At 46.8% G+C, this 26,807-nt stretch overlaps 1 protein-coding gene across 1 annotated transcript in view; it reads left to right on the forward strand.

Annotated features, from left to right (window-relative positions):
- The window catches only part of XPR1 (xenotropic and polytropic retrovirus receptor 1), a 66,986-nt gene that overhangs the window by 39,349 nt on the left and 830 nt on the right, over nucleotides 1-26,807 (forward strand). Inside the window, exons 3-14 of the mRNA XM_015869702.2 lie at nucleotides 2,260-2,361; nucleotides 5,087-5,310; nucleotides 7,756-7,905; nucleotides 8,279-8,362; nucleotides 8,819-8,900; nucleotides 10,917-11,104; nucleotides 11,322-11,501; nucleotides 15,230-15,395; nucleotides 16,595-16,786; nucleotides 25,377-25,543; nucleotides 25,785-25,924; nucleotides 26,211-26,432. Of these exons, the coding sequence (XP_015725188.1) occupies nucleotides 2,260-2,361; nucleotides 5,087-5,310; nucleotides 7,756-7,905; nucleotides 8,279-8,362; nucleotides 8,819-8,900; nucleotides 10,917-11,104; nucleotides 11,322-11,501; nucleotides 15,230-15,395; nucleotides 16,595-16,786; nucleotides 25,377-25,543; nucleotides 25,785-25,924; nucleotides 26,211-26,432 (1,897 nt within the window). The remainder of the gene's footprint in view (nucleotides 1-2,259; nucleotides 2,362-5,086; nucleotides 5,311-7,755; nucleotides 7,906-8,278; nucleotides 8,363-8,818; nucleotides 8,901-10,916; nucleotides 11,105-11,321; nucleotides 11,502-15,229; nucleotides 15,396-16,594; nucleotides 16,787-25,376; nucleotides 25,544-25,784; nucleotides 25,925-26,210; nucleotides 26,433-26,807) is intronic.

A 26,807-nucleotide genomic window follows, 5' to 3' on the forward strand; every position in this document is an offset into this window, starting at 1 on the left:
CAAAGCCTGGTCACGTTGGGTTGGTGTGGCCCTATCTGAGCCCAAGGCACGGGGCTTTTTGGTAGCAAGAGGCCAACAGCAGGGCATAGCAAACATTTAACATATCCAGACACCTGGAAGCCCATGGAAGTGAGTAAGCAAGCAGCCCCATATGTCAGTCACTTGTTTCTGTGCTGCAGTGCACAAGAATTTGGATGCACAGTTCTTACATGCTGAGAAATGAGTGTGTGGGGCAGTGCAGAAATGCAACTTGCATGTTTTTCCACTTCAGGCTCTATTTTAGGTGAGCCCTGTGCACGCCAGGAAGCATGGAGATGGGAGCGCATCCCAATTGCTTCAGCTTGAGATGTGATTTTGCAAGGAAGGGCAATGGGCTTTTTGGGCTTACTGCCTTGTCCTCTGCAGCAGGAAGGTGATGGCAGGAAACAGACGTATTGATCGGGCTCTCTTGGCAGCCTTGCTCATGGCAGCAGCGTGGATTTTAGGGTAAAAGACTATTAGGGCCATAGAAATAGAACAAAAGAAAGGTTACCAGTGGTCCTTCTTGGCAGTGGTAGCTCGATGCCTTTTAACAACAGCTTCTGTTGTCATGGAGCTCCTGAATCCAAGGCCAATTTCTGGCACTGTGATTTTCTCATGGCAGAAAATGTTGTCCTGTCCTAGCCTTGGGGGTAGAACAAATAAAGGCAATAGCCTTGGCAGCACTTGTCTATTATTGCAGCTCAATTGCTGAACTGCAGTGGGAACATTACCAAAGGGAAACCTTTTCTGCACAGAAAATCTTGATTTATTTATTATTTTTTTGTGAAGCTGGCATCCACTGTGGTCTGCAAGATGTCTTTTATAAGGAGATGTTTGGGTAGGGATATTGAATGGTCTATACAGAGCCTTGCTTTTCTCTGAGTCAGCAGCGTTTTGAGGTCCAAACAGAGATCTGAATTCCCCAGCTCAAGGTTTTTGGAAGGTCTTTCAGTAGCGGCTCATTAGTGCCTTAGAGCCCTTTTTCCTCTTAACTTTGGGTGCATTCAAACAGCTCTACCCATCCGTTGTCTCCTAAAATGATCGGTGAAGTAGGAAATAAGGGATTTCTTTGGCACTGTTTTGGTTTAGCCCCGCATCATGTTGAGCTTCCTGTTGCTTTGTGAGGCGACATTTTGGAAGGAGCAGAAATATATGGCCCTTCCTTAAGTCAGCTCTGGTTTGGTACTCCCTGATTACAGTTATTTGAAAACCTTCAGGCAACTGCTGGCCTAAAATCTGCCTACTAAGTGCCACGCACTAATTTCTCTTGCTCCATCCACCCACACGTGTGTGGCTTATGGATTAGGGCAAGTCTGGATTAGCTTTGCCACTAGGGCTGCAGAGTATTGTGTGGCAACCTCTGTGACTCTGCCCTTAGGAATGACCAGCCCCAAAGCAGAGCTGTTTCCCATCCTTGGGTGTTGTGTTTGTGTGTGAAATCTTGGAGGGTGAGCTGAGGAAGCTGATCTGTCCTTGGCTCCTGATTATACAACCACAAGAGGTTTAAGCAAGGTCTTGAAGTGGCTGTTTTATCATAGCCCGGCTCTTGCTGAGGTCTAAGTCTGTCTCGGAGGGGTGTTGTTCAGTGCTGCCCATCACTATCCTGGTATCCCCTCCAGGAGGGGAAAGCAAGAGCTTGGCTTGGGTTTTGTGGACTACCAGAACAGTGTCATCTTGGAAGTGCCAGTCTCCAAGCTCTATTGTGGAGGAAGGCTGCTGTGCAGAGCCAGCAAGTCCACCAAGAAGGCCTTGGGCAGGCACGTGGGAATGGAGCGTGGTTTATCCTTCCACCAGTGCCTGACTACATGATCCTTGAGGTCCCTTCCAACCCAGGTCTTTCTATGATTCTGTGATTCTGACTGTAGTGTGGGTGATGTTTTAGTGTTGGTGAGATGGCTACCTACCATCTTCACCCAGGGTGGCCCTGCAGGTGCAATCACACAAGCTGGGAAGTGAAGATGAAGCATATGAGATGTGCAGGAGCACATGAAGAGTGTGAAATGACGATGGGAACTTGAGTCAATGGGCAACATTTGTTCTGTGGGATTTCTTCCCCCTTGGTCTTGGAGCAATTCCTTTTACAATGAAGTACATGTTCCCACTGGACTTGGTTGTTCTTTCTGCATGTGACAAGGTGATATTTCTTTTCCTCTGAAGAAATATTTCCATGGCTGCCATTCAGAAATACGATCCTATATTCTTCTCTTTCAACCTTTTCTTTCCTATTTTGTTTTACAGACACGGATGAAGACACGGTAAAAAGGTGTTTTGCCACGTTTGAAGAGAAGTTCTTCCAAACCTGTGAGAAAGAACTTGCCAAAATCAACATTTTCTATTCAGGTAAGGTGCTTATTTGTGTGTATTTGTGGAATATACAGCAACATAAAAAGCGTCTGAAGCTCCCAGGCTTTCAGAATAGCCACAGTGTCCATGGAAGGTCTACCACCAGGTAATTAGAGGGCAGGTTTACATGGGAGACTGCTCTGGTTTAATCACAGACATGGAACCAAACCATGGTTTTTGAATGGAAGAGGACGAAGGGCAGGCACTTTCATTTCTTTGTAATAGCATCCTACTGAACTTTGAAGATGCTCTTAAATTTAAGTGGCAGCTTTACATATAGGGCACACTTCCTCATCCATGGTGACATTCTCCTGTGTGTGTTTAGACAACTTTGTACTGGTTTGCTCTAGTTCCACCCACCATTACATCTCTGCTGGTTTTCTGCCTCTTTTGGTAATGCTTGAAAGGAGTTTTCAACTGGAAAAGAGTTTAAATATGGGTACAGTGAGGTACTGACTGCTGCCATATTTTCTTTCAACGTGTTCTTGATTTATTAGCGTCTTGAATTAAACAGGCTTTTGCAGCACTTCATGGTAGCCTTCTCTTCTTATTTTGATCAGATAACAGAGTTGAATTGTGTAAAGTATTTTAATAACCAGCTAGTCTAAAGTATGACTTTACTGCTAGCTGTTCTATTGCTGGCAGAATCTGGGTGTTGAACACAAGAATAGCTAAAAGCATAATAGATGCACTAAGTGTATGCTGCTGCTTGCCTCTCTACAGCTTCCATGTAGGGAAGCAAACCTCCCTTGGGCTGGCTGTGCCAGCTATCCTGGCTCTGTGGAGCTGTTTTGATGGAGCCATGGTGGGTACACAAAGAATGAAGGAAGAGGTTTTTAGCTAGACACTGTTGGGTCAGCTGGGTTGCACGCTTGAGTCTTTAGGCATTTTTCTATGTGCAATTTGTATGTCCCTACCTAAACTTCAGAACAGTTCTCAGTTTAGCTTTACCCTGACTATTATATTAAAAAATACTATTGTTGTTATGCTCAGAGACTTGTCTTACTTTCATTGAATCACAGAATGGCCTGGGTTGAAAAGGACCACAATGATCGTCTAGTTTCAACCCCCTGCTACGTGCAGGGTCACCAACCACCAGACCAGGCTGCCCAGAGCCATTTTCTGAGCTGTTTCAGCTGCTCTAGTAGGAGATCCTGTGTGCTACAAGCTAAGCTCCATGGAAGGAGTTCTCTCAATTTATATGCACAGCGCACATGATAATTTTCCCTAATGAAGACCTGCTAACAAATATGCACCCACATCCACACACCCCTTCCCTCATTGTATAGAATGACATTAATAATACAGGATTGGGTTTTTTTTTCAATTTGCTGTCACTTCAAAAAGTTATAGGAGCAAATATGCGTGATTTGAAAATCTCTTGTGAAAAGATTTAAATAAGTCTTTTATTTGCAAGAGAGCAGTGTGACTGGAATCGTATGGAAACCCCTTATTAGTGTTATTAACGTGAAGCTACATAGAGGAACCAGTGGGGGAATGTTCTTTGTCTTGTCCGTATCACAAGCATGCCATGTTGGGCCCTGTTATAACCGCAGGCAGGTGGTGGCTTGCATCATGACCTGCTGCTTGCTATTTATTATGAGCTTACTATATGGTTTCTTAGACACTTTATGACAGTAAATATTGCCTGCTTGCAGGAAAGCTAATCCTTTTGATGATCACTGTTTGTTTTCCTCCTCCCCTCCTTTTCCTGTCCTGAAGGCTCTGCTCTGAGCACTGCCTTGTGCTGTGTGTTCAGAGACTGTTGGCTTCCATCAAACGCAGTCTTAATTCCCCAGGCTGTTATTCTGCCCCTGCAGGAAGGAAACCTGCCATTAAATAGATCTGATCTGATAAACAGCTTGTGATTATTTGGGCTTCTCTTGGCTAAACTTATACCCAATCGAAACAAAAAATAGGAACATTTTTGGATAGTTCCAGCTAAGAAGTGCTTGTTGAAATGCTAAGATTACATTTGTGGACAGTTTTGGTTTGTGTTTGGGGCCCTCCGGAGAGGAGCCTTGTTATAATCTAAGCCAGTTTAATGCAAGGAGGTCTGAGAGAGCCTGCCCTGAATGCACTCTGGGCAGGGCTGCTGTGAGCTTTTATGGGCTGTTGGGCTGCCCTGTGGCTGTCAGCAGTTCCGGGGCATAGCCATGGCCATGCAAACGACCATTCATCCAAACTGGAACTTGGGGAGTTATTTTACCAGCTCCTTGGTGAGTTGTTTTTTCCCAATCCTTATCTTTCAGTTTGGAAAACAGACCTTAGCTATCATTTTGATATGTTTTTGAAAGTTCAGGTTGGCAGCCCCTTTATTTGCTAACTAATGAGGGAGTGCTTCCAATGGGTGCGATGCAGCTTGGAGGAAGGAGGGGTAAGTGGTGACTGCAGGTTGTGTACAGATGCCAGCAGCCTCATGGCTGCTGAGCAGAGCAGGAGCTGCATCTGTCACTGGGAGCTTGCCAGAGGGGCTGCGTTGTTCTCCAAGCTCCAAAATCAAGCCATGCACGTGAAATGTGTTTCTTCTTTGATTCCTTTTTCATATAAACTGGTAGCAACCACACGGCCTGTAGTGGATGCTGGCCAGGCAGTAGGTTATTCTGTGCAGCGATGTTTACCTACAGGCATATTGTTTGGGGAAGAGATCATACTTGCCTTTACAGGTCTGGTAGGCAAGTTGCTATCCACTCACCTGCCTTCTTCCTTCCCCTACCAACAGAAAAGCTTGCAGAAGCTCAGCGCAGATTCACTACACTTCGGACGGAGTTACAGTCAACGTTGGATGCACAGAAAGAAGCCAGTGGGGCTTCCACGCTGCCGCGGCGCAGAAAGCCAGTCTTCCACCTGTCCCATGAGGAGCGTGTCCAGCATAGGAATATCAAAGATCTGAAATTGGCCTTCAGCGAGCTCTACCTCAGCCTCATCTTACTGCAGAACTATCAGGTATCCACAGAGGGAAGCACTTTGAGAAGGCTCTGTGTCTGCTCATCTTTATGCTCATGTTGCCTCATTCAAGCCAGTCTTCCACTTCATTTTAGCCTTAGGGATCCTGGCTTCAGTTAAAGAAAGGTCCGATGCCTAGCAGCCAGTGACATGCTTCTTGTAGTGTTGTGTTGAGCTGGAAGCACTTAGCTGACCTGCAGAAGGACCTCATGTCCTCCTCCCTTTCCAAGCTCTCAGACCCTTGGCACTGTCACAACGTGCAGTCAGTGCAGTCACTCTGAGGCCTCGTGCTTTGGTGGTGCGTTGTTCTATGCATGGTTAGAGCTGAGAAGGTGGGGAAGGAGCTCTTTTATCTCGTGTTTGTAATGGAACTTGAAATGCTAACATAATGTTTCCTCTTGGTGTTACCATGGCAGTGACTCTGACCTCGATATATCAGAATTTCTTGTTAAAACATCCACTTCAATAGAAAAACAACAAGCGTTTGTAATTCTGTGGGACACGGGGCTCATTTGCCTTGAAAGAAGTATGAAGAAACAAATGTGTAGTTGTGGATGGACTTTTTGGTTTTGTTTCTTCTGGACTCGCTCTGCTTTTAAATATCTCATGGAGTTTATTTGTTTTACCTCATTAAATAAGAATGGTTGAACTTAGAGCCTTTCACTTCAGTTTGCTGGATCTGTATTTAGGTCCTTACCAGTAATGCCTGGAGTCCTTTCGCTGTAAGCAATACTTGAATACCGCTCTGTAGTATGGACAGAGCTTAACAGGAGGTGACAAAGGTCATTCCTCTAACAAATCCTTTCCTACTCTACATCAATGACAAAAGGCATCCTGCATATTTACCTTCTTGTCTTGTGCTACTGTGAGTCCAAGAGCACTGTGTGTATGCTAAACACTTGCACAAAACCCATCTGGATTTGATAGCTTTCAGTCTCCAAAAGGAGCAGAGCTTTTCTATGGCATATCTTCAAAGAGAATGCTGTGCATTTGCCTCGTTGGTGCATTTCCTAAGTAGAACGCTGGTATATGAGCAAAGATTGCGAGTCTGCTGCTTCATCCTATTTATGTTGCATAATATTCTTGCATAAGTTGTGCTGTTTTTCACCTTTAATGGCAAAGCACGCTATTAGTCAGTTGACTTCAATAAATACAACTAGCATTCAGCAGAAATGGAAGTCAGGCCTGGAGGAAGCCCCGTGCCAAGTGAATAGCAGGACAAATAGAACGTGTGACTGAGTGCATGACACTGGGATGTGTGAGGTGGCACCACGAGGGATGCTACTGTGCCCTGAGGACACCAGAGTCAGGCTGTAAGTCCTGTTAGTGCACGGATCAAGTGGTGTCACTTCAGGCTGTGGAAAAACCTCAGCCCAAAATCAGCATTTTGTTCCATCGCTTTCATTTCAAACTTACCAAATGGTGATCTGCTCTCCCTGGGGTAGTAGAATGCTGGCTTTTCCAATGGAGAGTAATTAAAGTCTGTTGTCTGCAGTAATGCAGATCAGTAATGCATTGGCTTCCTGCTCCCATCTCCCTAGCCTCATTTCCCCACCTATATGGCAGGGGTCTGGTACTAAATCACTCACAGCGTAATTAGATTGGAAATAATTTCGGTGAGTAGTTGGTGCCTCTCCCCAGGGTATTGGATTCTGCTGTTTTCTATGTTTTTCTTTCCAAGCTAATTTCGAAGCTTGTTCTGAAGTGACTCCTGCGTGTGTCACTGCTGTCTGAAGGGGATGTAGAGCCTTTCGAGTTGCATTTTCTGTGCACTGAAGTACAGTATTTCAGATGCATCCTGTCACAGCAATTGCTGCTTAATGCAGTGTGCTGAGCTTTGCCTATCTTTGTTTCTGGGTGTTAGGGGAGTCTTGGGTCAGGGCTCAGCACATAGCTTGGAAATCAACCATTATCTTTCCTGTTTTAATGTGGTGTTGTCTGCTTATCTCACCCACTGTGTCTGCAAGCCTAATAGACTGGTTTTGTAGTCGTGGGGTGGGGTGTGCTGGGGAAGAACATGCTGTCCTGGGGCTGCACTTGGCTGGGTTTCATTTGCAACTGAATGAAGATTTCCCTTCTATCCTGTGCTTATTCTGACAATTTGGAAGGTTTGGAGAAACTGGAAATCGGTAGCTTGGTTCTCTCCAGTGCAGAAAAGCCTTTGAAAGGATTAACGTGTGCCTTCCCTGGAGGATTTGGGCCAAACCATGTTCTTTCTGTGACTTATTAAGAGCTCAGTCCAACTATTGCTTTGGCAGAGACCTGTTGCTGAACTGCAGTACCTGGGATGCAGTCAGGTGCCTGTGCAGGCAGAGCATGTTGTAGGAAAGTTAGGCTTATGAGATTTGAGTAGATCCAAAGACTGTTCATTATTCCTTTTCTTGTTACCCTTGGCAAATAACCAAGCTGAGGTTCGATGGCAGTAACTATTTCCCTCGTCTGCAGAACCTGAACTTCACTGGCTTCCGCAAGATCTTGAAGAAGCATGACAAGAACCTGGAGACAACACGAGGGGCAGAGTGGCGCGTGGCCGAGGTGGAGGTGGCACCCTTCTACACCTGCAAGAAGATCAACCAGCTCATCTCTGAAACAGAGGTAAAGATGCTGCTCCTATTGCAGCTAGGAAGCAATGGCTTCTTGTTCACTGCCAGATGTAGGTTGTATTCACCACTAAGGCAACTATTAAGTGACACTGATTTCTGGCATTGCTCGCACACATCTGTGTAAGTTTATCTTAAGGTGGCAGCTTTTCACTCTGAGAAGCTTGCACTGCGTCATTACCTTACCAGGTAATGATAACTGGATACATCACAGGAAGCTTTTCCTGTCTTTGCTACCACGTATTGGAAGAACACTGTCCCAGACGTCAAATATAACTTGGAAATCAACTGTTACTTTTTGTTTTAATGCAGTATCCCGTGCTTACTGTTGGAATGAACTTCTGTGATATGTGTCTTTATCTCCTTAGGAAGTGGTGACCAACGAGTTGGAGGATGGGGACAGACAGAAGGCTATGAAACGCTTGCGTGTTCCACCTTTGGGAGCAGCTCAGGTAAACAATTGATAGAGCTGAGCTTCAGCAACTTGATAAGTTGCCAAATTGGATTCAGAAGTAGTGAAAATACCTGGATATGAGCATGTCCACAAACTGTGGGGGCAGGGAGGTCATGTAATCTGCTTTAGTTCTGGAAGATATGGAAACAGCTCACTGTTCCTGTGGATTGCAGGCATGGTAACATCAGGATGAGGTGAATAATAAGGAGAAATTGGTACTAATTGTAATGCATGCTTACATCTTTAAAGCTGCTGAGAGGCCCCAGCTCTGCTTTAACACAGCATCAAGATAGGTAAAAATGTTATGCAACACTTTCAGTGCTGTGCTTCAAGGAGGAAGAGTGCAGTCTGAGATGAGACTGCATCCCTGATTTAAAATGTACTATGTGAATGGAAGTAACTTTGCTGATAACCTGTTTAATCGCCCATAATTCCGCCATTGCTTTGTTCACAGCCTGTACCAGCCTGGACTACATTCAGGGTTGGATTTTTCTGTGGATTGTTCGTTGCACTGAACGTGACTGTCATACTTTCAGGTGGGTGTGTTCAGCAGGACCCAGCTGGCTCCTGTGTTCTTGTCTCTTAGCAGGGGCTTAGAGCTGAGCTAGTCGGCCTTCTGGGTTAGATCAGCCTGGGTCAGCTCATGCAGTTGTGAATTATTGGTGCTCAGTAATAGATCGTGTCCTTCTCGTGTTACCTATGTGGATTTTGGACTTGAATGTGTGGTGATTTTGTTCTCCTGGTTTCCTCCTTACTCTTGAAAGGATATTCTGGAAGTGTAACATCCATGTATAAAGACAAGGTGCTTGTTTTGTGAACACACGTTGCTCTTCCACCTTGAGGTAGGACTTAAGTTTTGCATAGCACCAATTCACAACAGAGAATAGAACATACATATAGCTACGTGAATACCATGCCTTCCCTAATATTCAGTAGGAACACATGAGAATGGCACGAAGCTGTGCCAGGGGAGGTTCAGATTAGATACTAGGAAGAATTTATTTACCATGACATCAGCCTTGGTTTTATTCATCTAAGTTTGAGCTCTCACTGTAGTAAAAGGAAGGTCAGTACTCTAAGATCCAGATATGGGGCTTCATCATGAGCAGCTTTACTGCAGTGTATGTGATTTCAGTAGTGTAACTTAGGTAAGCAGTGCAACAGAAAATCAACGTATGAGCTCCTGTGCTCGGGAAAGCCCATGTCTGTGTTTTGATTTGAGAGCGTTTCTAATCAGATGTTTCTGTAATTGGATCTGAACACCTCCTGGGATAACATTTCTCTGTTTTAGAAGCTGTTTGCAAGCGCTTCCCTTTCACTCTTTGTATGGCAGAGGCAGAAAGTTGACCTGCCTGTATGAAGGCTTCGATGAATGTGTAGAAGCTGTTCTTTATTCATCAGTCTTTATTCTCAGTGTAACTTTCATGTTTGGTCTGTAAGATGCAAATAGGACTGAAGCCTGTAATGCTCATTTTATCTCAATATTAGGAACAAAAAGAGAGACACGGTTGTGAGCAGGAATTCATCAGAATGATTACACCCCTAAAGCAGATGTTGCTAAACTAGTGTGAATAATTGGTACGTTTGTATCAGCAGACATGATCTGGTATCTCTGAGTTACTTCACATATTGAGCAAAAGCTGCATCCCAGCTGCAAGTTGTTTACTGTTAATTGGATGTTACGTTGCTAACCTCTGTGCTACTCCTGCCAAATTGTTTTGGTGCTGTGATTCACTAAGGTAGGATTTCAGAGTTGAAACCAATAGTCTACAGTTCTGTAAAAATGCCTCTTCTTTTCCCCCCTAACATGCTTATGGATGAGGAATGCTCAGTGGATCTAGAACTGGGGATGAGAACAATTGTATGTGCTCTTCTCATCAAACCTCTATCAGTTGGTGGAGGTGCAGTGTTCTGCCAGGGGACTCATGCTGGATGAAGTGCTGCTTTATAGGGCTGCTCATTGTTTGAGGCCATTTCCAAACCTCCAAAGACTGAACAAAGCAAGGAACAGACTTTCCCATATTGCTGCCTCGTGTTGGATATTCTGTTTGGGTGCGGCTGGCAGCAATGCTGCTGGTTATGAATATGTATCACGTTATGGCTGTACTGAATTCAGCGATCGGAAGCGGTTCAGCGTTGTTATAAATGCTGTAAATTCTGCTGCCTGGTTTTGTGGGCAGCTGAGATATTTGTATCTCTGTCTGGTGAGATTTCCTCTCCGTTAAACCAGAATGTGTCAGTGGGTGTAGTGATGATTTATGCTTCGTGCTGTCCCTTGAGCCCGCAGTGTGAGACGGGGGGCTTGAGGTGCTGCTAATGACCTGAATGCACAAGCTGGAGAGAGAATTTTCCCCAGAATACTCATAAATCCTCTGGTAGATTGGGCAGAAGGTCCTCCAGCTGCTAGAATATGCAGGCGAATGACAAGCAGGCCCTGCTTTCCTGGGCTGTGGCTGAGTATCTGAGAACCAGAGCCAGGAAGCGGAGCGCAGGTTTGATTTGTGGCATGACTTGTGCTATCATTAAGGCCATTTCATCTTATTCTTTGTCAGGTGTGGCTTTTATAGAAGGACCAGACGTGTGGCCGCTGGTGAGAATCTATCGAGGTGGCTTTCTCCTGATAGAATTCCTCTTTCTCCTGGGTATCAACACGTACGGCTGGAGACAGGCTGGCGTGAATCATGTCCTCATCTTCGAGCTCAATCCCCGCAGCAACCTGTCCCATCAACATCTCTTTGAGGTAAACAGCACGGACTGATAGCAGCAGCTGAGCTGTGTGCATCAGGAGAAGTCCTGCACCATTTCCTGGCAAAGAACTCTAACACAATTAGAGGAGGAAGTTGCTGAAGTCTGATTAGATTGCAGGGTTGAGCACTGCTCTCCCTTTTCTTATAATGAGAATTCATTGTGAGGTTTGGAGTTATTTTTTTCACTGCATTTTGTCTCTCTTTCTGCAGATTGCTGGATTTCTGGGGGTTTTGTGGTGCCTCAGCCTGCTGGCATGTATATATGGTAAATTCATCTACATCCCTATGCAGGTGAATCCACTCATCTTGTACGGCTGCATGTTGCTTTTTCTCATCAACCCTACCAAAACCTTGTATTACAAGTCCCGTTTTTGGCTGCTCAAACTATTGGTAAGTCTCAAAATATAAAATATAACATAGATAAATAAAAGATAAAAGGCTGTAGCTAAGCTGTAGCAGTTGAAATATGTTCAAGCATCAGTAATCTCCAAGACAGACAAATGTTTTGCCGTTGTACCTATGTATGCATAGAGCAGACCTGATGAAGTAATTACTGCAACTTATTACTTGCAATTTCTGTTTGCCTCTACCGTTGTTATCTTCATATTGCAGGTAGTTACTGGTTAATCTTCATGTGCACAGCTGTATGTAGCACATCCCTTGATGTAGCAAAACAGTTTGCTAGGGGTTGGGAGGGCTGGAAAACAAGGTTACATGAATGCTGCTCAGCTCAGCTTGGCAGTTCCAATGTGGAGAGAGTTCATTGACGGAGAGAGAATCTTTGCAAAGGTTACTGCTTCCAGGTTACTGTTTCCAACAAACCTTTTGTGGTCTTAAAAGACCTTATTGTAGACCCAGATGTTATTTTCTTGGTAGGTAAGTCTGGTAAATGCCAAGTGTAGATATCCGTGCTATTTGATGTACCGGTTGCAGGTAGGAGTCCAAAAGAACTGTTTTCAGAGTTGTTGGATGGCTCATCAGTTTCTTGCAAAATGGCTGTTTCACATGTTAGTCCCCACCCTGAGGGCCTTTTTAAATTAACCTCAGTCACTTTGGTTCCCTTGATATCTTGTTCTTGCTGGAACCACTCTGAGAGCATTCAGCAGAGGGGAATCGGGCTGGCTGACATTATTCATAGAATCACTTTAGTGCCAATTAAGACAATTAGCTTTGTCTGGAGCGTGGCAAAGATGAAATGTAGAGTCATGCTTCAAGTGTGTGCGTGCAGGTATACACACAACTAGTTAACCTCTTAGCCCTGTTATTTGATTTGCAAAGTTACAGCTATTTCTGTTTCTCCCCTTTTGCCTTCCGGCATTCAGCCACCTCTCACAAGTGTTCCTTTAGTCCCAAGCCTCATTAGTCTTCCTGCTGTCCCTCAGTGTTAGGAAATGTACCGCCAGTGATCTAACTGTAAGCAATCTCTGTGCTAATTTACCCTAATATCTTCACGGGGAAAGATCCTCAGTCTGCACAGAACTGTTAGTAGCTGTGGTTAGTTCCCAGTGCCTGCTCCATCTCCAGCCCTTGCTGCAGCCTGCAACACAGATGTGTGCGGAAGCCAATTCATCCGCAGGTCTCCTGGGGAGAAAGGCTTCATCAAAATGCAAGGTTGCTAGAATGGTAGAAGATGACAAAATTCTTCTGTGTGTTATGCAGAAGGGGGAAGGGGAGAAAAGAGGCCAGACAAAACCATTCAGAGCAGCTGTGAAGCTTCCCTCACTTTTATCTCATGCAGTTGGCTGTCTGGACGTATTTTATTTCTTCTCTCACCAGCAGCTATCTGGGTGAAAGGAGCTGTGAATAGTGCAGTTCTTAGAACTCTGCTTTTCACACAAACACTGACTCAAAGAGCATTTTCTTCTCACACTTGCTACGCTTCATCTCTGGCAGAAATGCAGCCTATGTATCGGGTGTAACAGTCCATTATTGGCACCTCCAATTTTCCTAGAAACAAATGAGGAGGATATGTCAGTGTTTTACATCACTTCCTGATGGAGTGAGGAGGTTTGCTGCATCCACCTGTGCTCACTGGCTGCTTGTTGGCGCTCATGAGCGGGATCTGTATTGATAATCCCTGATGGACCGCAGGTCACTTCTTCATTGATCTTCCTCTAGGTGAAAAAGTTATTTAACCTGTAGGGAGTTTAATCCCTTCTTTCTTGCCTGTGTGGCATCCTGCTGACGTGAACGTTCTTTGCCTCTGCTTCCAGGCGAGGAGCGTGCTGCGTGCACTTGTGTAGGCTGAGGGAAACAGCTCACCAAGAGGAATCAGATCAGAGCGCAGAGCGTGGCATAGCATCTCCATACCGGCCTTGCTGCAGGGAGCTGAAATGGGGAAGCAACTGCAGAGTGAGGTGAAAATCTAGGGAAGTGTTCAGCTCTAGCTCGAGTATCTGCTGTCTCAGCACCAGAAAGTTTGTGCTTGGATTGTGGAACTGCTGAAGTACAATTGCAAACGATTGCTTGCAACTGAAGTTGGACTCTTGGTCTGCTATGACTTCATTCTTGGGGCCCACCTTCAGTAGAGGGTTTTGCAGGTTCCCTAGCTAGGGAAGGTGGATCTGCTTGTGGAATGGGGTCCCTGCTCTGCAACTGGCTCAAGCCTGTTGCAGTGTGCAGCAGCCCTGGTCAGAAATAGGAGCTTTTGGGGGGGTTAGGGGGCTTCAAACAGCAGCTTCAGTCTGTGGGGATTGTGGATGGAGATAGCAGGGCCTTAGCTGGGCCATCCGTACATCTGCGACTCCTTGTCTGCTCTAACCTTTAGGTGGAAAGCTTCTGCTCTCTTAAAAGTTCTGTGCTGTCATCACCCAGTGTCCAAGTGTCTCTCATTAATCATAGACTCAGAGAATGGCTCGGGTTGGAAAAGACCTTCAAGATCATCTTTCGTCTGCTGTGGGCCCCAGATGTGAACACAGAACTCCAAAAGGGAACGTCACGAGGGCAGTGCAGATGGGGACAGTCCCCTCCCTGCCCTGTGCCACGCCTCTGTTGATGCAGCCCAGGCACACTTCATGTCCAGGGGTTGCTCGTAAAGGGGAGGATGGGCTGTATAAGTAGAAAGGCTGCTGCACCTTCTCTGATCTCTGCAGCAGTGCTTCCACACCAGGGCTGCTTTGAGAGCATCCCTCCCTCACACTCAACCCTTTGTAATAGATGCTGTCCTACCTGTGCACGGGAGCTTTCTGGGTCAAGGTCTCTATCTGCTATTTAATGCCTCAAAGTCTTGATCCCTTCCTTGGCTTTGAAATGTAGAACCTTAAATTGGCATTACAAGCCCTGCTGTGGATGTGTCAGTTGTTTCCTGGGTTTCCGTAACGGTGTGTCTTTTAGGTTAATAAGGAGAGCAGTATAAAAGATCATTGTTAGCCTGTGCTTTCATTAATTTAAAGGTTCATAAATCTCTGAACTACAGGATGGTGCTGGGGCTGTCTCTTTGAGGAATTGCCCGTTAGTAGCTATAACTAACCGGGTAGAGAGAGTTGTAATCGAAGGTAATGGACCATGAAAACTGGCTGGTTTTGAATGTAGCAAAACTGCTGTTGAGGCTTAAGAGGGAAAGTGGACTGGGATGAAGAGGGAGTTTAACTGACACTTAATAGGATCTCCTCTGCTCTCTATTTAACTCTTTTGGTGCTGGAGGGTTTGGGAGATGCAACTGAGTAACGATACACACTGGTACGACTTTGAACACCAAAGAACAGCTGAGTACACTGGGACATGATCAGATTAAGGGCCAGGATATTAAGTCTAAAAAACATCAGTAAATATAATATATGTGGCTGAAAAAACATGTCTGAAGTGGCTGATCAGCGTGGGGAGCACTGGGAGGAGCTCTTAGATGGAGATTGCGAGCTTGGTTGGGAAAACAAAAGCTTGGAGAGGACAAATAGTGAAGTACAGGAGGAGAATTAGATGTCTGGAAGTAAGAATTATATTTGTACTTGAAATAGGGACAGAATTTTCTTTCCTTTTTTTTTCAGCCAGGGCAAAAGGTCAGCAGTAAATCTGCAAGTATTTCTTTTAATTCCTGCATTTGTTCGATGCTGTGGTGTTGTGCTGCTGCAGATGAGTCTCTTCTAATGTGTCCCACCAATTATTCCTTTTTCTTTCAACAGTTTCGAGTGTTCACTGCTCCCTTCCACAAGGTGGGCTTTGCAGATTTCTGGCTGGCTGATCAGCTCAACAGCCTGGTCGTAATACTCATGGATCTGGAGTACATGATCTGCTTCTACAGCTTCGAGGTTGAGTGGACAGACAGTGATGGGCTTCTGGCAAATACAGGTAGAGAAATGCAGACGGCCTTGCGAGCAACACCAAGCAAGGCAGCTTCTTAGGCATCTGGTTTGAAGAAGCCAACCAATGACACAGGGAACCGAAATAACTGGCCTTTCTTGTAGATTTGGCATTGGAGAGATTCTCCCGTTTCTTGCTTCCATCCAGAGAAATGGAATTTCACATCAGTGCTCGTTTCCTAATCCAGTCATTTGGCCGGACTTGCACATTCATCGGAGGATGTTAGAGCACTTATTGATTGAAAAGACAAAACAGTCTTCCTGGCCTTGTTTTCCTTTCAGTGGTTTAACCACATATTTGCTTTTAGCCTGTTTCTGTTGCTTAGGATGAAAATGAGTTGCGCAGTTTTCAGCGCTGTAGCCTGGTTCTTAAAGGCTCTATCAGCAGAGCCTAAAGCAAGAGAGGATGGAGAAACTTCCTCAGAAGTCCTTATTTGTCACATCGGGTGCTATAAGAGCAGGGTGGTGCGTGCTCTGCCTCTCTCCTTCCTAACCAGGGGGGAGTCACAGAGCTGATGTGTGAATTTTGACTATGGCCTTCCCAGTGGCAAAGCCGTACCTGGCTCCTACTGCATCAGGCTGTGTTCGTTCCATTTTAAGCAGTGACTGCTGGCAAATTGTGTTGTCTGATGGTTTTGACGCCTGCTAAGAGGGATTGCAGCATGCTTCAATAAGCATCAGCGTTCGCTTTGTTTTTCCAATCTGTCTGATCTTTATCTTCCATTTATGACAGTGTTGGAATTACCTACGTATTTATCTTATTAAAAACAAACAGAAAAAGAGGTTGTAAAGTAACTGTGTGGATAATGACTTGTCCTCCAAACCCTGGAATAAAGTGCTTTGGAATATATATCAGCTAACGAAGCTGTCTCCATTAGTTTGAGTGAGAAACAAATGCTTGTTAACACTTGAGTTCTCTGTTTTAAATGCGCTGAGCAAGACAGCAGGAAAATATGGTATGCTTGGGGAGTTGCAGTTAGAGCTGGGATTGTCTTGGTTGTTTCCTTAACAAGAGGATCTCCAAGCTTCATGTGTGATATGATGCTGTGTTTGTGTCATTGCCTCTCGCTCCAGTTGTTCAATCTGTGTTCATGCTTTGCTCTAAATAAACAGTAATATGTTTTTTTCACATGCAAGGAAAGTTAAAAGTTACTGACTCTGTATCCCTGGTGCTTTTTTTTCTTGCAGATAATCAGATTTGTTACAGCTACTCCTACGGAGTGAGAGCAGTTGTCCAGTGCATCCCTGCTTGGTTGCGATTCATCCAGTGCCTGCGCCGGTACCGCGATAACAAACGGGCCTTTCATCTGGTTAACGCTGGAAAATATTCCACCACCTTCTTTGTGGTGACATTTGCAGCCCTCTACAGCACTCACAAAGGTACGGGCTATTTTGGAAGGTCGTTTGCTCATCTCCCCCTGCTCTCCGGGTGTGCTTTTCAGGGCACGCTCTAGGAGGAATGCTGATAGACCACCTCAGTCACTTTCCTGCCAAGTTAGAGTGACAGCAATATAAAAACACAGCGCTGGTTCTTTATATTTAAGCATTATATCATGGTACTGAGTCGGTTTTCCACTGGTGACTCTGCTGTGAGGCGTGATTGTCATTTATTTGCACAGCTCTGGTGGGGCAGATGTGTCTCACCAGGTTTTGTTTCTGTTGAACAGAACATCCTGCATTTAGTCATGGGGTTTTCCTCTTCCATGGGGAAAAACTTAGGACTGGCTTTCCTTTGAAGGCTTTGGCCTTTTGGCATCTGTGAAGCATCTCAGTGGAAAGTCTAAGGGCTGCCTGCTCTTACTGTGTAAAGAGTATTTCAAGATCTTACTGGAGGTATTTTTTGCATTCCCGCTCCAAAGGAGGAAATTGGAATACCTGTCAGTTCTTGCCGTGATGGGAGGTTGGGTGGGAGACGTCTAAGGAGAGGGAGAATATAGGAAATACTTCTGCCTTGGCATTCGTGAACAGTTACAGCTTGTCTGTCATCCCTACACACAGGGAGATGTGCACAGTGCTGGGAAAATGCCCCTCTCTGGATTTTCCTATGTGTTTTTATCCGTGTTTCTTTCTGCAGCTGGCAGGGAGTTGTTTCCAATCCATTTAACTGCAGATTGAGCTCTGATCCCCAAGTTCCCCCATCTCCCTGGAAACGACAATTACTTGATTCTGCTTCTTGCTCTGAAGAAAAAAGCTTTTCGTTCCTGCACTTCAGGCAGTCACCCTGCCTCTCATTGTTCTCAAGTCCTCAAAGCTGCATTCTTTTCTTTGAAAATATCCGCCTCCTTTATCTCCTGGAATTAACAGCTACACATGCTCATGAGCTATTGCTTGTCCTGCAGTATGATTGTGGCAGGGCAGGGAAAAGGGTTGGATGCGTGCTCCTTGTTCCATGCTGGTTGTGGGTGGGGGAAAGCAAGGTTATTAGAAACCCTCCTGTAGCCAAGAAGTGGTAGTTCTGAAGCCATCTTAATGGTTGCATCTTAATGGCACAAACCCAGCGTGGCAACAGTGGTGATAGATGCTGTCAGAGCTCTTCATCTTGCTCCTCGTGCACCCTCCCCTGTTGCTCCCCTGCAGGGCTTGCTCCCATTGTAAGCTGTTTGCTTGGTGCCACCCTGCAGCCTTTTTCTTCCAGCCCTGCACCCTATTAGTCTCAGCTGCTAAGCTGTGAGATGAGACACATACAGATTGCCTGGCTGTAGTCAGTGCTGGTATGGTTTATACATAGTGCCTGTCTTTAGGAGGCTGAGGGATGCTTCTCCCTCCTGTGAGGACACTGTGGAAGAGCCCCCCTGTGAGGGAAGGCTGGGGTAGGTTTGGGAAAGGAGGAAAGCCAGCATCTGGGCAAACATCCTATGTAAGGACTTGACCTCAGCCTCCTCCCTGAGAGGTTTGCATCCATGCCAGTGCTCTGACCCTTGTTCTCATTGCTGCCGCACACAACTGGTGCCTGCTCCTGGCAGCTGGCAGGCAGTGGGCTGTAATGAGGTGTTTACGAGCCCAGCCCAGGCTCCTTCCAGTGCCTGAGACCTTGGTGACTCTCAGCTTTGCTCTGTCCCGTTCTCTTAGTGGCAGCTGATAGCACGTAGCTGTTGGTGTCATGCAACAGTAAATAAAAATTTGGAGCTTCGTGGCATTTGCAAATGACACATTGCACAGCTTTTGCAAATGTCACTGCGCCTGGACTGGCAGTGCTTTAGTGAGCACTGCTTGAAGACCTTGCTACGCCTCGTCAGTGCTGTTGGCTTCACCCCCCTGCTGCCAGAAACGCACCCTTGGAACTTCTTCATTCTGTTCAGATCTGTTGGAATCGTATCTGTGTTCTCTGCACGCGTTTCCCCTTCTCTAAACTTGGAGTCAGATGGTCTGTTAGCAAGCGTGCACCGTGCTGCTGTTGGAAGTCAAAGCGCTGCTCCCCCACGCTTTCTGTCTGCCTAAGTATAGCAGAGGCAAACACTGCTCTCTTATTTACAAAACAACTCTTCGGGGCTATGGGTGTTTGCTGCTAAGAACACCAACACTGCCCCGAATGGCTGACAAACAGGTACAAATCCTTGCTACTTAGACCTGTTCTAAATGTCAGTTATGCAATGAACCTGTTGATTGCTGTTTTAACGAGAGTTTTATTGAAACCGTTTTTCATGCCTCTGTTTGCAAGTCTATGACTTATAAGTCTGGAATGAAAGCTTTCAGCTGCCAGGAGAAGAGGGTAATTTGTGGCCTTTTCTTGGGAGGTCAGGTAATGTACACCATGCTGTTCTCCTTGGGAGTCCTGAGGAACATCACAGCCCTCTGGGGAGGGTTGTCTTCTCCCTCTGAGTTAGAACATTGAATAATTTGTAGTTGTTCTTTAGGTTTTCTCACGTCTGCCAGCTGCGTGGAGATGTGCTGTGTGTGGTTAGGAGGGTTTGTCAGCATTAAAATCCGGCTAATTCACCCGGAGTGCACTCAGGGCATTGCTGTGCTGGATTTTCATATACTGGTTGAAAACAACCGGAGCCAAACAAACGTACAAATGTCACTTTGTTATGAAGAGCTGACATGTACATGCACGGTACTGCTTTATATCCGTAGCTGCTGGAGCAAAGGTTCCCCCCCAGCAGCCACACAGCAGGCTCTTGGCTCAGCTTCCCCAGAGGACAGCAGTTTAATAACCCCTCGTGCAGAGCCTAATTCTGATTAGAGAAGCAATTTTCTTCCTTAAGGTTTGGATTCCAAATGCACTTTGCTCTGCAGTTTGTGCCGTTAGATCCAAGGTATGGGAGCACACACAGTTGATCCCCTCCCAGACCAGTGCTCTCGTCCTGGAATGAAGCATGTTTTGCAGAGCCCCCTCCAAGCTATCATCTCCCATATTAGTGCTGCTCAAGTGTGAGCCCCTTATGGAGAGCAGGAGCAGCGAGCACTGAGTGGAGGCTCACAAACACCAGCACATTTCAGGGAAGACAGCAGGAACCAAAGGGCAACTGTTGCTAAGCTCCCAAAGGAAGAATTCTCAGTATTTTTATATCGCTCAAAGGAATGGGAAGCAAAGGCCGTGTTCTGTAAATATAGTCCTCCGGGATATGTTTGCACAGGCAAATGAGGCCTATCTGTAACTCTAAGCTACCTAGCAACTGCAGCGTGTGCTGGCTGCGGTGCAGCAGAGCAGCAGCCCTGTCCCCTGCAACTTGCTTTTTGAAGCTGAAAGCTGTGAAGCTTTTTGCCTTACCGAGGAATAGAGATACGACCCGACGTGGCAGCAGCTGTCCCGAGATTAATGAGCTTCTGCATGAAGGTGTTGGACCATCTCTTCCTCATAGCGAGCTTCAGGCTGAACAGATGAAGATGAATGGGAAACGTGCTGCTGTGTGGAAACTCAGTGGAAGGCTGCAGGTCTGTTTCCTACTCCTCGTTCATCACAGGGGTTGAGGTTTCTGCCAGCTGTGACACCGAGTGGTGCAGCTCAATTCACACTGCAATGGGTCACTGGTTCTCCCCGGGTCTGTCTCAGCACTGCACAGCTGTGGCTTCCAGGTGAGGAGGTGGTGGGCACACTGGGTGCTATTGGGAGCTGTCAGAGGATACATGGCTGTGTCTTAGCTCTGCCATCCTCTACCTGCTAGTGGCTTAAGTGGGGCATCACTTATAGCTTGTTGCTACTGTGTTAGAAACTGCAGGATGTAACCTCCGTGGAGTGAATTTGCAGGTAGATGGAATGGTAATTAGCTGTGAATCTGTGTGGCTACAGCAGGAGATGAGCGAGGCAACTGAGAGCTGGGGCTGAAATGAATTAAAGAAGGCAGACATTGCTGCAGAAAACAGTGATACCTCTTTAAACAGTAGGAAAATAATCTGTTTACACTGGTAGAGAGTGGTAGGACAAGAGGGAGCAGCTTTATACTAAAAGAAGGGAGATGTAGATTAGATATCGAGGAACCATTTGGAGATTGGTGATGCCCTGGCAGTGCTGCCCAGAGCTGTGGGTGCCCCAGGCCTTGGATGGGCCCGGGGCACCCAGCCCAATGAAGAGAGTAGAGCCTGGTGATCTCTGAGGTCCCTTCCAACCCTGTCATACTGTGTTTCACTGGTAATTTTATGTGAAACAAGTGGGGAGAACTAGCCTAGCAAAATGAAAGGATGCTTAGAGTCCAAGTGCAAGTTTTTAGCTAAAAAAGGCCTTTTTTCATGGCAGAGTAGAACCAAGGCATTTGTGAGATCCTTTGTTATTCCTTGCGTGTCCATACCAGATCTCTCTTTCTCCTGTGTTGGAACAGCTGTCAGCACAGTGGCAAGCCAGATCATTTGATTTAGGTGTCACGAGAGCCTTACAGAGAGCTTAGATTGACCTCTTAAAGTAAAACAAACTTTGTAATGGGATTAACTGTCTTCTTCCCTAAGTGGCTGCCTTCCTGCGGCTCGCCTTAGCACAACATACCGGCAGCTCCATCAGGGTGATTATTTGGAGCCCAAATGTGCAATGTCTGTCACATTGCTGTGAGCTGGGATGAATTTTGGTCTGAAACCCTGTCATGCCATGCCCAGGAGGCCCTCAGTAATGAGTAGTGTTCATTAGCCAGTCTTTCTGATCCTTTTTTTTCCGGCAGAGTGGTGGCAGTGTCATTAGTGGAGTATGTGAGGCATTGCCATGGGGCAAACATTTCCATCCCAGCCTCTGACCCCATCCCAGAGCCAGCCTGGCTCCCCGTGCCAGCTTATTGGTTATAATTGCTCACCCAGGGCTCCAGGTGATGCTGTGGATGGAGGGGGGGACCACTCCAACTCTGCCCTGCGCCTGGTGGCTTGCATTTATAGGCAGAGGGATTGGGAGCTGCCTCTGCACCCTGACTGTCAGCATAAACAAGGCATGAAATCCCACAGGGACATTTTCCAATGCTTTGTAGGCCTCAAAATGTCAAGTTGGGATGCTTGGTGGTGCCAGCAGGCAGGCTGTGGGGGAGAGGCACCTCGGCACCCTACCAGGCAGTGTGAGTCATTCATCTGGTCCCAGCTTAATGGGACTGGAGATGTGGGAGCACTAATGAGTAAGGTGTAAAGGAGTGGCCTACCAATTTACCTTCCAAATCTGTGCCAACTTGGGGTTCTCTGGGGCTGCAGGAACCTGGGAGGTGCAATAAGTCACAGTTGGGTCTTATTTTGGTCAGTGGGCATGGTGAGGTTGGATGGATGGTTGGACTAAATAATCTTCATGGTCTCTTCTAACCTTAATGATTCCATGAATCCCTATATTAGACCACAGCATTTATTTTTGATGGTGAATTGAGCTATTCTTATTAGCCAGACTGCTGGCAAATGGTTGCATTGGAAGCCCCATCCTTCTCAGTTAAACACCCCCCCGGTAACACTTCACAGACGTGAGAGGTGACACTGGGAGAGGAATCCAATCTGTCAGCAGGGAGTGGTGTGCTTCCTCCTGCTTGCAATTAAATCATGTTTCTTTTTGTTAGTGAGATACCAGCCATGAGGGTGCTTATCCAGGCTGGATGTGGCTCTGGGCAGCCTGGTCTGGTGGTTGGCAGCCCTGCACACAGCAGGGGGGTTGAAATGAGATGAGCACTGCGGTCCTTTTTAACACAGGCTGTTCTGTGGTTCTAGGGTGATTCCAGATTAGACACAGTTGTATTGTCCTACACAACCCAGTGTAAATCAGCAGAATATATGTATTTATTTAGGAAAAACAGGATTTGGGGATTTCCCTGTTGTACAAAGGCAGGATTTAAATAGGAGAAGAAATCAGAGGTTGCCTCCCAACAGCTCTTCAGTGCTATCTCTTGCTCCTTTGCTTTAAATTGCACCCTCAGGCTATAGCAGAGGTTTGCAGAATCTGAGGGAAGGTTGTTCTTAGGAATTGGTTAGTATTTGACAAAGCCTGTCAGCTCCCAATGAGTTCTGCTTGTGCTCCTCAGGGCTGTTTGCCTTTTAGCTGCATTAAGCCCACCATCATGTCTCTACCATTGATCAGCATTAAACAGAGGTTCCTGCTGGTTGGGGGAGCACTACTGCCCTTCCTTCTTTCATAGTTAGAATTACTGAGGGCTCAGTAAGACTTGGTTTCAAACTATAAGGCAGTAGTAGACTGTATGTGCTCAGTTTGCTAACATTTCCCACCGAACATGCTGTAAATACGTATTTCTTTCACTTAAGTTCCATACAATCTGAGGCTGAATGGCTTGCCATCAAAGGAGCCCGTGTTTGGCAGGCCTTCTGCTCCATGCACTCAGATGGGCGTTGTGCAGCAGGGCTCACCTGGCTGTGTTTCCTGATAACCTCAGGCTTCTGACAGCTTTTATCACAGCTTCCACCATCAGCAAAGCCCGCAGCCAGCTGAGGTGGCTGACACACCACGAGTGCCGCTGTGCTCTTATCCAGGTCTTCAATAATACATGGCATTGATTTTTTTGTTGCCTGTGTTGAATACTATATAGTGTTTACATTCCCCGGAATAATTCAGCAGGGTAAACAGATAGTATTCTTTGGAAGCAAAGTCAATATTAACTGCATTCCGAATAGTATTTGCTGTCTATCGTTGATGGAAAGCAACTTTTCTCTTGCCTGTGTTTGGAAGGGGCTATAATTTCTGCACAGTATTGGTCTCTCAGAATGCACATCAGAAGCTGTTTCCCCCGTGGCTGCTGTTGGTATTGAATATATTTGTCTATCAGCAGTTTTTGCAGGCAGTAAATTCAGTTGCTACACGTGCCTGTGGCCGTTTTCATGCTCTGTGGCCATTCACAGCTTCAGTTCAAAGGTTGAAGCCTTCCATTATTTATCTGCGTGACCTTCTGGGGGCAATTTGCGGCTGTGTTTGTGCAGGGTGCCCATTGGGATTGCCTTCTACAGGGGAAGCTGAGGATGCTAATGGAAAGGCTGCAAGTGGCCCTGGCAGCAAGTGGCTCCCCATCATCTCTGCAGCAAGTGGAGGTGCCAGGGGTGCTGCAGCAGGTACTGAACTCAAATAGCCTCTGACACAGCCCAGCACCTCCAGGTTGCAGACATGCTCATTAGAACGCGCATTAAAATAGACCCCCTTCAAGAGGAGCTGAGGCTGTGCCTACAGCTTCTCATGCTGTGATTTTGTGCTGGTGGTGTTTCCTCGTGCATGTGGTGTTTGGAATAGCTTTGGAGCTCGGGATGTTGCTGGGTGGCAGCACAAAGGGGCCTCACACCTCCCACTGCCAGCTATGTGGCATGATGAGAACTTCAGTCTCTTTCCCCTCTTGGAGGTGTTGAGACCTACCAGGAGTCCAGTGCACTTCTGTCATCCCGAGACTCTCTCATGGTGGATCTGGTTGTTTCTAGCACATCATTAAACAAAATGAAGCAGCTCCTGTTGAAACGGACCCTGATGTTGTCCATACACACAGCGATGTATTGCTCCTCAATAACTGGCAGGCGGTAGATGGAGCCTCTGGGCAGAATGCAGATGCCTTGATTTTCTACCCCCCTGAGCAGTGCTGAAGAGGGCCGCTAGGACCAACCAGTGGAGATTGAGATATAATTGCTTGCCTGGAGCAGTAACATATTCCTGTGTGCCGGCTGAATACCAATGAGGCCAGGAGGAAGGAAGGTATCAAATAGAATCGCAGGCAGGAGGTAAGTGATTAAAGGAGGGGACTCAACAGCCAAGGCTGAAGACAATAGGCTTGTTCTGATGACAGCGTTCTACCAGGGGCTGGGTTTGGTTTTGTAATGAAGTTTTTCAGGAGCTGAATACATTGCAGGACGGTGTGAGAGAGAACACAGGAGCCAGTGGAGGGATAGGAAGGAGATTGGAGGCAGGATGACCTGGCTGGGATGGTCTGGATCCATCCCCTCCGTGAATGGAGAATGTCCCAGCAATGCCACCTGGCTGCTCCTCAGTGCTGCAGGGCACTGCAATGGATGTACCCTCAGCGCTGCCGTCCACATCTCCCTGAAGGTTTTGAGTTGCAGTTTGTTTGAATTCTACCCTGAAAAACAAACCAAACCCAGGCCAACCAGCCTGGCCCAACATTCAAGGCTAAGCCCCTGCAGGGAGCTCCTAGTTTGGAGCAGTTTTAGATGTTGGAAAGCACTTAACCCCTTAGCTGCCTCTCGGGATGATCACATAGGATCTAGTAGGGGAACTGGTGATGCAACAAGTGAAAAATAATATAGGAGAGCACAGCCTTAGAGTCTGGGTCACTGCACCTCGGTACCTGCCTGTTCTTCCCTATGGAATAACCTAGTGAAGGAGCTGCCGGGGGAGGACAACGTCTTGCAGTTGATCGCAAAACCCTCCTCGTTCCCTCCTTGCTTTTCCTTTGTACAGCCCTCGTCCTTTGTGAAACGCGGCCCTCAGCTTCCCCCTGCTGTTCGGACCGAGGATGACAACGAGCCTTCCTCACCTGCTACATTGAGCCTTGCACTGCACGTCTCGGTTCCAGCAGGCTTTTTGAAGGAGCAATCCGCTTCAGGTTGTACAGAAACGTCCTGTTCTTCTCTTTTGCAGCTAAAAACCACAGTGACACCCAAGTGTTCTTCTACCTGTGGATTATCTTCTACTTCATCAGCTCTTGCTACACCCTCATCTGGGACCTGAAGATGGACTGGGGTCTCTTTGACAAAAACGCTGGTGAAAATACCTTTCTTCGAGAAGGAATTGTCTACCCACAGAAAGTGAGTATGGGGCAGAAGAGCTCTGCTATTGCAGCTCAATGTGTTTCCATTCACATTGCAGTTGGCTGCTGCATGCTGGCCATGCGGATGTTCCAGCAGCAGGGTTAGTTACTGTGCACCTGGTGTTGTGTAGGCTGTCTGTGTGAAAGCAGCAAAGCTGATTTAAAAGCTGAAGCACACAGACCTGCCTCTTGTTGAAGGCCTTATTGCTGACCTGTCCCATCTGTATCTTGTGCTCCAGGCGTACTACTATTGTGCCATTGTTGAGGACGTGATCCTGCGCTTTGCGTGGACCATCCAGATCTCCCTCACTTCCATGCAGATCTTTCCATACGCTGGGGATATCATTTCTACTGTTTTTGCCCCGCTTGAGGTTTTCAGGTAAGGCTGATCGGCTCATTTGGATTTATTACTCTCATATTACTTGTGAAACATCAGCACAGTGGGATGTGCTGTGCTCTATGGACTCTGAATTGGATGGAGAGGTCTTACAGGGCACTCAGTCTGAGCAGGGGGCTGAGTCTTTGGCTGCATTTACCATTCCCTCTGCTAGAGCTCATCTCAAAGGATGCATTATTATAACTAAGCTTCACATTCGCCAAACACAGCGGTGCCTATAAAAGCGGAACCGCGTCATGTAACTTCTCTCTGTCCTTCTTCAACCCAGGAGGTTTGTCTGGAACTTCTTCCGCCTGGAGAACGAGCACCTGAACAACTGCGGTGAGTTCCGTGCCGTGAGGGACATCTCCGTGGCACCGCTCAACGCCGACGACCTGACACTGCTGGATCAGATGATGGACCAGGAGGACGGCGTTAGGAACCGCCGCAAGAACAAGCAGTGGAAGCGAAGCCAGAGCATATCCTTGCGCAGACCTCGCCTTGCTTCACAGTACGTGTGGCCTCTGCTCCTGGAGCTGCTGTGAGGGCAGTTCCCTTCACAGAGCTCCTCTCCTGCACTAGTCGCTTTGTGCTGCTGTGCCTGTGCTCTGAGCATGGCAGGATGCTCTGGTGTCTGAGCATCACTTCTTCCCCCCTAAGCGCAGCTCCAGAGCCCTTGGCCAAGAGAGCAGCTCCTGGAGTGAGGAAGAATAGAATCACAGAATGGCCTGGGTTGAAAAGGGCCACAATGCTCATCCAGTTCCAACCCCCTGCTGTGTGCAGGGTCACCAACCAGCAGCCCAGAGCCACATCCAGGCTGGCCTTGAATGCCTGCAGGGATGGGGCATCCACAGCCTCCTTGGGCATCCTGGACACTGTGCAGTAA

The sequence above is a fragment of the Coturnix japonica genome, chromosome 8 (assembly GCF_001577835.2).
Source record: "Coturnix japonica isolate 7356 chromosome 8, Coturnix japonica 2.1, whole genome shotgun sequence".
NCBI classification, from domain to species: domain Eukaryota; kingdom Metazoa; phylum Chordata; class Aves; order Galliformes; family Phasianidae; genus Coturnix; species Coturnix japonica.